The 12,108-nt window shown below is 39.5% G+C and overlaps 1 protein-coding gene across 1 annotated transcript in view; it reads left to right on the top strand.

Annotated features, from left to right (window-relative positions):
• The window catches only part of DCC (DCC netrin 1 receptor), a 603,623-nt gene that overhangs the window by 443,756 nt on the left and 147,759 nt on the right, over nucleotides 1–12,108 (top strand). The window contains exons 15-16 of the mRNA XM_088152996.1: nucleotides 3,903–4,013; nucleotides 9,468–9,662. Of these exons, the coding sequence (XP_088009122.1) occupies nucleotides 3,903–4,013; nucleotides 9,468–9,662 (306 nt within the window). The remainder of the gene's footprint in view (nucleotides 1–3,902; nucleotides 4,014–9,467; nucleotides 9,663–12,108) is intronic.

Raw genomic sequence — 12,108 nt, 5'->3', positions numbered from 1 at the left:
AGGCAGAGGAACTAGAGATCAAATCGCCAACATTCGCTGGATAATGGAGAAAGCACGAGAGTTCCAGAAAAACATCTACTTCTGCTTCATTGACTATGCAAAAGCCTTTGATTGTGTGGATCACAACAAACTGTGGCAAATTCTTAAAGAGATGGGAGTACCAGACCACCTTACCTGTCTCCTGAGAAATCTGTATGCGGGCCAAGAAGCAACAGTCAGAACCGGTCATGGAACAACCGATTGGTTCAAAATAGGGAAAGGTGTACGACAAGGCTGTATACTGTCACCCTGCTTATTTAACCTATATGCAGAGTACATCATGAGAAATGCCAGGCTGGAAGAATCACAAGCTGGAATCAAGATTGCAGGGAGAATCATCAACAACCTCAGATATGCAGATGATACCACCCTAATGGCAGAAAGTGAAGAAGAACTAAAGAGCCTCTTGATGAGGGTGAAAGAGGAGAGTGCAAAAGCTGGCTTGAAACTCAACATTAAAAAAACTAAGATCATGGCATCTGGACCCATCAATTCCTGGAAAATAGAAGGGGTAGAAATGGAAGCAGTAACAGACTTCATTTATTTGGGCTCCAAGATCACCGCAGACGGAGACTGCAGCCATGAAATTAAAAGACGCTTGCTCCTTGGGAGGAAAGCTATGGCAAACCTAGACAGCATATTAAAAAGCAGAGACGTCACCTTGCCGACAAAGATCCGCATAGTCAAAGCTATGGTTTTTCCAGTAGTAATGTATGGCTGTGAGAGCTGGACCATAAAAAAGGCCGAGCGCCGAAGAATTGATGCCTTTGAACTGTGGTGCTGGAGAAGACTCTTGAGAGTCCCCTGGACTGCTAGGAGGTCAAACCAGTCAATCTTAAAGGAAATTAACCCTGATTGTTCATTGGAAGGACTGATAATGAAGCTCAAGCTCAGATACTTTGGTCACCTAATGCGAAGAGAGATCTCTTTGGAGAAGACCCTGATGCTGGGAAAGATTGAAGGCAAAAGGAGAAGAGGACGGCAGAGGATGAGATGGTTAGATAGCATCACTGAAGCAATGAGCATGAAACTGAGCAAACTCAGGGAGGCAGTGAAGGACAGGAAGGCCTGGCGCAATATGGTTCATGGGGTCACGAAGAGTCGGACACGACTTAACGACTAAACAACAACAACAACAGAATGTATGAGCTTGTGTATGATGCAAGTATTTCATATGCCATTTGTTAAATGAGTCTACTGGAGTTGAGTGGCCAATAAATTTAAAATAATAATAATAATAATAATAATAATAATAATAATAATAATAATAATGTCATTAGATACAAAGCTGGAATAGTGGACTGGACTCAAGCAGAACTAGAAGCCCTGGGTAGGAAGACCAGAAAAATAATGACAATGAACGCAGTGATGCTGACAGAGTACTTACCAAGGAGTGTTGGTGGGCATGGAATGCTGAAAGTACACCAGACAATTGAAGAAGAAAAAAGGGGCATTGGAAGAATATCTGAAGAACAGTGAAGAAGATGCACTGAAGCTAGTACACCATGAAGGCTTATTGAATATTGAAGAGACCAAACTGGCCTATAAGAAAGACCAAATGAAGAATAGAAAAGAGACATGGCAAGGCAAATATTACATGGCCAGTACACACACACACACACACACACACAGAGAGAGAGAGAGAGAGAGAGAGAGAGAGAGAGAAACCAGCAGGTAAAGCAAATAAAGACAAGACCTGGCAGTGGCTAAGAGCAGGAAAGTTGAAGGAAGAGACAGAGGGGCTAATTCTGGCTGCACAAGACCAAGTCTTAAGAACAAATGCCTTCAAAGCCAGAACTGAGAAGACAGCAACAGACAGCAAATGATGCCTCTGCAAAGAAGCTGAAGAAACAGTGGGCCACCTAGTTAGCTGCTGCAAGAGGATTGCATAGACTGACTACAAACAATGGCATGACTAAATAGCAACAATGGTATATTGGAATATCTGCAAGAAATACCATTTGCCTGCAAGTAAGAACTGGCAAGACCACAAAACAGGCAAAGTAATAGAAAATGAAGAAGCTAAAGTGCTCTGGGACTTTAGAATTCAAACACATAACGCCACAGACTTAACAATTGTTGATAAGAAAGACAAAAAAGTCTGGATAGCGGACATTGCAATACCTGGAGACAGCAGAAGAGAAGAGAAAGAACTGGAGAAAATCACAAAATACAAAGACCTGCAAACAGAAATAGAACAACTGTGGCAAAAGACACCAAAAAGAGTATCAATAGTAATAGGTGCCTTAGGTGCAATCCCAAAACATCTGGAGCACCACTTGAAGACCATCGGCATTGACAAAATCACCATCAGTCAATTGCAAAAGTCACCTTTACTTGGAACGGCTCATATCCTGCATCAATACCTTTAAAACCATCAAACAACAACATCTGCCTTTCCCAGGTTCTTGGGAAGGACTTGATAGGTGGATAAACATGCCAAATCCAGTCTAAACATCTGGCTGACTGTGCAACCAACAACAATAGTAATATCTAAGTTCTGGCACATCCTTCAGCTTATTTTTATATTTGATCAGGATTAGGGCTGTGTAGCACTTCCGTGGACCTGCCTAAAGATCTTAGAGCAGGTGTGCCTTTCCCCAAGATCTTTCAATAGTTGCAGACATGGCTGAATTAAGTTCTTATGATCTTGCTCTCACGTGTACAAAATCACCTTCTGGAGATCAACTCTGGAGCACCGCATACAGCAATATCTGCAGGGAGTGTCAAAATCTGCAAGATGGGTGTAACATCACAATCTAAGCCCTGCTCCTGTTGTACATCTGTACAAAAGAGTCAAGACTTGGATTGTGACATCTCACCAGCCATCTTGCAGATTTTGAAGCCCAAATACCCCATGATTGCTGCTGACTGCACAGCTATAGTTTTGGCTGCATGTTGAAAGGCCCCTTTCACAAAGAGATGCTATAGGAAAAGGTGGTATGATTTTCAGTGCCATTCATTCATTCATTCATTCATTCATTCATTCATTCATTCATTCATTCATTCATTCATTCATTCATTCATTCACTGAGCTTATAGGCTGTTCCAAATGGGAACAACATGAATAACATAAAGTTCATGTTCTCCATGAACTTTATCCAAAAAATTTCTACAGATAGATAGACGGGTAGAGCTAAATTCTTTTACTGTTAGGTTGAAGAGAGAACTATCAAAACCTCTTTTTCATTCATGGGTGCTTATTTGCTACTGAAACTATATAAATCCAAATCCCAACAAAATACTTCTTTAGGATCTTGCAACCTCTTCATGGAAGAAGAGCCACCTGATCTGGTCTGCAAAACTATGCATGACCACTAGATGGTTGCAAAAAAGAAAATAGACCACTTTGTTAGCTGCCATCTAGTGGTTGTCTGGATCTATAGAGCCCAAATTTAATAGTGCTGCCTTAGTGGAAAGCTTTCAAGTTGTTCAGAAAACATTGGGGTTCCACAGAATCTAATTTTAAAAAATACTGCTTGGAGTAAGCAATTAATGTACATTGCATTAAGGTGTTGGATTAAGAGCTGGGAGACCTTGTTCTAGTCCTCCCTTAGCCACAGAAGTCAGCTGGGTGATCTTGGGCCAGTCACTCTGTCTGAATGTTAGACTGGGAAGTAAAAAATAAAATAAAATCTACCTACCAGCCTACACTGGGCCAGTGTGACAGATCATGGTTCATCACTTTCAATGAAGAAACCTTCATCCTGCTGATGCATCCACACACAGACCTATTCACATGGGGAGAAGAGAATTAGGTTCAGGGGACATAATAGTAAGCTAGAAATGAATGCATTAATGTGGTTCATAGAATGTCAGCTGTGTTAATGGGACTTTTTCTATTTGATTTATGTTGCAAATAGGTCTTGACAAAGGAAGCCAGTACAGTTTCCAGGTTGCAGCTATGACAGCCAATGGAACAGGACCTTCTTCAGAGTGGTACACTGCAGAAACTCCAGAGAGTGATCTTGATGGTAATTGTACTTATTTTCACAGCTGTTATGCCTGATTTTTGCTCAGAGAGTTGCCTTGCCTTTCAGGTAAACTGTTGTTTCAGGTAAACTGCTTTGGAGAATCCAGTGTCCAAAGTCACTGGAGTTGGTGCCTGAATATTTCTTGAGCAGAAGTGTTTTCATTGATAGCATGCTGCTAAAATTCTCTGTCTGTATGGGCAAGGGAAGCAGAAATGTGAAAAAAAGACAGTTCTTTCTCTTCCATTATTTTCACAAGGAGTTTCTAGCATCTGTCTAATTTTAACTTCTGTACCAGCTGTTGCTACCATGTTTTTTTGCTAGAATGTAACAATGGATGGATGCTCAGAGCAGGAATTATTTTCACTATACCCTTCATCTTCCATGCTGTGGGTTCCCCAGGAGATATCTAAAGAGCTGCTTTGCTCTGTGGCAGGTCAAAAATCTATATGCTCAGCTCAATCTATTGGAGTTCTTAAAGCCTGCAGGAAGAGTCTGTCCTAATTCTGAAATGCTTCAGCCACAAGTCCCAAGTCTGGGGCTTCATTAGAATGTAAGAATGGATTCACTGGAGGAAACCAAGGTCCCTCATGGCTAGCCTTTGGTTTCTAGAAGAAAGCTTTTCAGAAACTCATGACATCAAGAGACATCTCCCATTGTTTCTCCCCCAGCATTTGGTGCAACCCTAAAAAGCTTCCTTTTAGCATTATGGTTAATGCATTTCTTGAAAGATTCAACCTTGAGGGATTTAGAAACCCACTCTGATCCATTCCCAAATTAAACAGAGCTATTTTAGTGCTGTTGCTAAAGCTTGGAAAGCCATATGATTAGTTTCCCAATTATGAGCATCCCAGTTTAAAAAGGACTTCAGAGAAACTGGGACAGCTGCCAAGAAGGGTAATGAAGTAGACAGGGGACTAGAAACTAAGTCCTACAAGAAGAAGTTGAGGGACCTGGTATATTTAACATTAAGAAAAAGGAACAGATGGGAGAAATATGGTAATACATTTCAAGTATCTGAAGAGTTGTTTCACAGATGAAGGCCAAGACTTGTTCTCTGTTTTCCCATAGTGCAGGACCCAAAATAATGGCTTTAATTACAGGAAAGTAGATTTCAGTTGAAAGTAGAGAGAGAGAAAAAAAATAGTAATAATTTTGGACACGTTGGAACCTATTGACTAGAGAGGTGACATGCTACCCTCTACTGGATGTGTTCAAGCAGAGTCATAAAGCCATCCATCTGGAATGCTTTAATTCAGATTCTTGTACTGAGCAGGAGGTTAAATCACACAGACATACAGACCTTCCCCCAATGCTGTTGCTTTGAGGATAAGCATCATTATGCAAAGCACAGAAAATGTAAAAGAAATAGTGAGGTAAGAAAAAGAAATATAGCTAACTCTAATTTACACCAACACCATTTGCCTCTCCATATCTGTCCTTCCAAGCCATTCTTGCTTCCACCACGTCCCTACATCACTTCATGCTTTGCCTTTTATTCTTCATCTCACCTGTGTCCATTCTGAGGATCTCCTCAACTCCATCCAACTACAATTTTCTCAGTCTTCTTCCTCTTCATTTACAGCTTTAAGCCTTATTGCTTTGCTTTATATGACCAAAATATCTCGAGATACTTCTTTTGTACTGGTCACTCACTTTTGTATTCAATTCATAATTATTCTATTAACATTCATTCTTAATCCTATCTCTTCTTCTTAAGCTCTGTCATACCCATCACCAGCCTGATGCTCTCCGTGGGCTGGGATTTCAACCCCTAGAATGGCCCAGTCAGTCTGATCTCCAGCCTTGTCTCTATGCTGGTGGAAATTCTGAGTGTTGTAGTCTTAACCCAACTACCAGACTGGGGAAACATTCCTTAAAAGTCTGAAATTGGCAGGGCATTTGATTTGTCAGAGAACTATGGTGCTGGTTTGCTCAGTTGAAATATTACAATTGGTGTGAAAGGCTAAAGTGTTGGGAGCCCAGAATCCTAAGTGCTCAAACTGAATGACTCAAATGAATGGATCAAAAATCCATTACTGATAACCCCAATATTTATTCATTTCAGGAGAACTAGTTCAAATCTAAGGAGACATTTTATTGGTGAGCTCTCATGATTGGCAAGCTTTTTTGCATATTTTTGTAATTTAATAGTCAACTGCAGATCACCCAGAGACCTGCTGTTAAATCTGGAACTAGCTTTTGCTTACTTCTGCTCTAGATGATCTCTTTGAGGATCATCCCTGTAGAGAAAGAGATCTGCAAATAATCTGCTGAATTCCAGCAGCGCTGCGGAAGAGATTGCTAACTGCAGGCCCCTTTTGTCACTTTTGCTGTAGCAGTTTCCTCACTGCTACCTTCTTGGCATCCGCACTAACATGGAAACGAATAGCATCTTGAAAAATTCCTGTAACTCCCTATGGATATGCCTTTTAATTAGTGTGTTTTGCTAAAGCAATTAGAAATCTTAACAATGCAGCCTATCCAAGATTCTCTGGAAAGCCAAAATGGTCTTTCCAACAGCTGGAGAGGTTTTAAATATTTATTTTGAGCATTAAATCTCATGCTTTTTTAAAAAAAAAAAAAAGATTTTTTTCCTGACTTCCTGAGATTTCTTGTATTAACCATGTCAGACCCTGCTTAACTTTTTCAAAATTAGCCAAAGATGGCTGGATGCTGCTATGTGTCATCATTTTTGCAGATAGCCATCATATTTTGGCTATCTGCATAAATCTTTGAAAACCTAAGCAGAGTTATACCTTGTTAGCATCTGGATGAAAACGAACCAGGAAAATCTACTATGTGGACTTGAGGACTTTTTCTACTTCCAACTATTTCATAAACATGATCCAGCAAATTCATTTTTTGCCATGTCCCCATGAAGTTGAATTCACCTGACCTCATCCTCAAACCATTCCTGAGGCAGATGAAAGTTATCCTGATTTCTCCTTTGTTAAAATACTGTGTTTCCCTTTAAGAGGTCAATTTTTTTTCTTTGACTTCCACCCTTCCATGTTCTTCCTTTAACCAAATATATCCTAATAATCATATTATTAATTTTCTCCCTGAACATTCTTCAAACTGACCACCCCAAACTAGGGGTGTAAAGCAGGGAATGTTTAGAAGAGGATTTCATGAAAAATTCACCTTCCTGCAAATTCAGTCTTCATTTGTACAGATCATGTTTCTACTGCTGGTCATACGATGTGTACAAATGGATTGACAATGCCTATGAATTTTCAGAAGCCAGAAAAGTTTCTGGTGCTGAAGGCAAGGTTTGTTTTCTCTTCTCTTTCTCAAGGCCATAAAATTGTGCAAACATTACAAAATAATTCAGGCATAAAAGTGAATTTGAGTGCTTTGTATAATACTGTATAGGCAGGTTTCAAAATCAGTTTTTCTTAGTGCAGAATTTGGATAGCCTGGCCATGGAATTTTATTATTTTTATATTTATTAGTATGTCACATATTGAAACCAGTTTGATATTTAAGATCTATTTTTGGAAGTATTTTCTTAGCACTCCATCAAGTCACAGTTATAATTATTAATGAACTATGTGATATGTTAACAACTTTCAACACTAAACTTTCTCTTTCATCAACCTGTCCCTTCTCTCTTTGTTATTGCTTCTTCTTACATTTATAAAAATAGTTACATGTATAAGAATCATGCCTCAACATCCATGTGAATACCATAACTTTTCTAAAGCTGATAAAAATGGCATTTAATAATTATTACAGAAATAAATAGCAAACAATTTCAAATATTTGTAAGCAATTTTAGGAAACAGATTACTTAAGCCTTGTGTTCTGAGGACACCCTGTTCTTTAATGTGTGATATATTGAAATATATTTCTAATTATGTAAGCATTTTTTTTAGCAAAGCATAATTCAAAAACAAATTCACCTGAAGATGATGGTGTATTAAAATCTTGTTAACACTGCTATATCTTAATATATCTGACATTCTAATCAAACTTCAAGAGTGGGTTGAACCTTTCATTGGAAACTTTTAAATTTGTTTGCCAAAATTCATTGCAAATCCCATAAAATATATCAAAGGCACAGAGAAAGCAATCAGGGGCAGCAGCACTGAAAAATGTTAGTCTCATCATTTTTTTAAATTGCTTTTTTAATTTCAGTGTTTATGGTAGGAATCTTTCACGGTCCTTTCTGACTGAGCTTGTTTTAGCATTTTGCATTGATGTTCTTTTACCTTTAGCTTCCTTGTGGTTTTGATATGACTGGGCCCAGAGGTGTCCACAAGGTATAGTAAAACAAGTCAAGATGGCACCTGTGAAATACAACTGAAGTTCTACCTGTCTTTTAGGTGTATTGCTACTTGTTGACCATACCCTGCAGATAAGAATGTATAAGCACGTAAGAACCTAAGCAGTACTCTGATGGATCAGACCCCTGGCCTATTTAGTTCAGTAGTCTGTTCTCACAGTGGCAAACCGACTACACAAGGATGCCCACTTGTCTCACAACAGATGGCCTTCAGAGGCAGACCCACTGCCATCAAGGCTAGCAGCCATTGACGCCCATGACTTCCATGAATCAGTCCAACCCTTTTCTGAAGTGAGTCAGGATGCTAGCCAGCACCACATCTCGTGGTAGCTAATTCCAGAATTTACACAATGTGTAAATATATATATATATATATATATATATATATATATATATATATCTCCTTTTGTCTGTCCTGATTCTTCCCGTCCAGGCTATTCAATGGGGAAAAGATAACAACTTGGCTCTTTCTGTTGTAAAGACATGAGCCAGTCTGTTGCTCTTCTGAAGAGGCTTATGATACAGCAACCCCTTTGCGAACTGGCTAGGAAAAGATTTGTTTTAATTTTACAAGATTTTTTTTTTTAAAAAACCCACTGCTATGTAATAAAATGCATTCAAATGCTTTGTAAATGCATATTCAGATTTTATTAAAAGTGCCATGAGGAGGTTAAAAAATGAGGAGAATGAGCTGAGTAAAAATGGAAGCATAAAGGAAATTTTACAAGCACTCTTGGCTAGATGACTGAAATTGTTGTGTTTATGTTTAACTATTGTTACATACTGTTAAAAATGTGTTCATAGATCCTTTCCCTACATTTTCTCTCTTCTATTTATTGATTCCCTCTTAACCCCTCGTTATTGTCATCTCTCTTTTTTTCCCTAAAGAATAATTATAGTTTCTGTTATATTTCAATTGTTGCATTAAGGAGGAATAAGTGGCAATATGAGGATGATTGCATTTGGCAAATGGCATGTTTTGTCCTGTGATGTGTTCTAATGCGCTGGGGGGGGGGGGGGGACAGCTAGGCAAGATCATTCAGAAGCTAAGTACAGTACTGAAATGATTTGCATGTTAAGTCCCCCCTCCCTAAAAGCAGCTGTATTCTCCCTGTTGCTCAAATGCCTTTATGTCAATGGTAACAGCCCCTTCTTTTGACTTCCAGAATCACAGGTGCCTGATCAGCCAAGCTCTCTTCATGTCAGGCCTTTGTCAACCAGTATTGTAATGAGCTGGACACCACCACTGAATCCAAACATCATTGTACGTGGCTACATCATTGGCTATGGGGTGGGCAGCCCCTATGCTGAAACAGTGCGGGTGGACAGCAAACAACGATATTATTCCATTGAACATCTGGGTAGGTCATTGTTTGTCTTTCTGGTTGCTAAATATAGAAATGTTTCAACTAGTACCATGAAATCATAACACTAAAGGTGGATACAAGCTTCCTAGTCCAGGTCCTGCCTGTTTGCAAGAAATTCACAGCAAGACCACGCCTAGCAAAGAATTGATTTGGGATTCACTGGAAATTCCAGACACACAGTGTGGGAAGACAATGAAAGAACTCCTAAGATAATATATTTCTAATACTGTATACTCTGGCTCCATAGCTCAATACAGTTGCACTATGACACGAGAGCCAGTTTGGTGTACTGATTAAGGCACCAGGCTAGAAACTGGGAGACCACGAGTTCTAGTCCCGCCTTAGGCACAAAGCCAGCTGGGTGACCTTAGGCCAATCATTCATTTTCAGCCCTAGGAAGCAGGCAATGGCAAACCACTTCTGAAATCTTGCCGAGAAAACTGCAGGGACTAGTCCAGGCAGTTGTCAGGAGTCAACACTGACTGGAAGGCACACATACACATGACTAGAACATAGACATGTACAGAACAGTTCCTCAGTTCTACATTACTGATGTGTCCAAGATTTTAAGTTCTTTTGGAGTATAAAACAGCCCTATAGGTTACAAACTGGGATTCAGCTGGGCAAACTCATAGGCATCTGTTCCCTTCCTGTAATGGGATTCTAAAATCATCAGGGTATGGGGTTCATGGTCCCTTCCCAGAGGCACCACCAGGATCAGATTACCAGGCAAAGTCTAGGATTCCTGTAGCCCAGACGGCCTCCAAAAGGCAGCAAAGACAGCAGTCCATCATTAGCAGTCACCACATTTTGTAGAGGGGGTGTCCTGCCTGTTCTGAAGCAGAGTTGTAGAGAAATTGCCATCACTGATGCTCATGTGGTAACATTGTGGAGATGCTTGCCAGGGTCCTGGGAAGAGATTCCCTTGTTTCCTTTCTCTTCTGTGCAGTTTTCCTTTACAGAGGATATTTGGAAGCAAAATGGGTCCAGCCATAAGAAATGTAAGATGGGAGCGATTCCATTCTTGTGGAACTGAACTGGGAGGAAACCAGGGAGAGGTATTGTGTATAGGAAAGATTAAACATCCTATCCCAAACCTCCAGTTGACAGAAACACAAGATTGGAAACCCTCCTTTTTGATCCCCCCTTCCCAGGGTTTAGACTTCTGACATTCTTATAATGGCTTGTAGTTCACAGGCAGTGCCTTAGCCATTGTAGTTACAGAACTTCAGTATTTTAGATTTTATTTTTGGAAAAGGTACTTCAGAACCCGGGATAATGTGCATCCACCTGTCAGAGATGCCCATGCCATTTTCTAGCATTGTACAGCTGCTTCTTCTGCTGCATTCATGCAATCTTGGAAACAGACGCAGCTGCTTTAATGAGGCCCAGAGAGATGCAGTGTACAAGCCATCTCTTCCAAATCAAATCCAAAGCGTTGCACAGCTTCATTATTTAGCATCATAGCAGCAGAGGGCCTAGAATATGAGCTTTCCCCCCCATATTAGAGTCTAATCCAGAAAATGGCAGACTTAAGAGTCTCTATTTTACTTCACTTGCATACTGCTTGTTCATTTTGTTGGCATCCATAATGCCATTAACACATGTCTTTAATAAAGCTGCTGCATTGTTCAGGAAACTGTAAAACAGCTGATCAAATGAGGAGCTACTTGATCTGAAGACAGATTCCCAAACACAATCAGCGTTTTATATTCTATGACTGCAGTGTTAGTAGTTATTCAGAACACACCTTTGCTTCATCACCAATTTTAAATGCTAATGAGTCCCACACTATATTTCAGAACAAATTTACTCCACTGGTGCCAAGGTCTGAACACGATGGCAATCAAACCTGCATACTTTCTATGTGTCAAAATAGTGTCAGGAGGTGTTTCATTATCTAGTCCTCATTACATATTTTCTCTGACACTTTGTCTTGGCACCATGCAGAGAAAATGTTTTACTCTATGGTTGGAAGGGAAACTTTGCCTGCTACTTCCAGGGAACAAAGATCAAATGTTGAGAGAGTGATTTCCTAATGCCCATCTTCTCTGCTCTTTTATTGAGTATTTTTAGACCTGTTCTTAGATCTTGGAATACCCAAGATTTGGGTTTTGGGTTTTTTTTGGCAAACATTAAACCTGACTGAAAGGAATTCATGGCTACATCTGAATACATATCAGTATTGCAAACTTTATTCATGCATATATTTACTTATAGTACCTGAGTTGCATTGTCCCTCGGGCAGTCCTAAACAGCAAACAGAGGTAAAGATAAAGTCTCTTTTGAGTTGAGTTCAACTCCTGATGCCTTCAGGAAGATGTTTAGATAGTTTTCTTTTTTTATATATAGCAATTTTATTAAAAATTATAATTGCAAAGATAAAAACTAATACAAACTAAAAAAAAGTAAAAGAATAAAAGGAAAAAAATAGAAGGAG

Source organism: Python bivittatus, unplaced genomic scaffold (assembly GCF_059951505.1).
Source record: "Python bivittatus isolate LINGU-HERP-01145 unplaced genomic scaffold, Pbiv_v1 ctg000570_np1212, whole genome shotgun sequence".
Lineage (NCBI taxonomy): Eukaryota > Metazoa > Chordata > Lepidosauria > Squamata > Pythonidae > Python > Python bivittatus.
The sequence above is the reverse complement of the archived record's forward strand: the minus strand, read 5'-3'. Positions and strand labels throughout refer to the sequence as shown.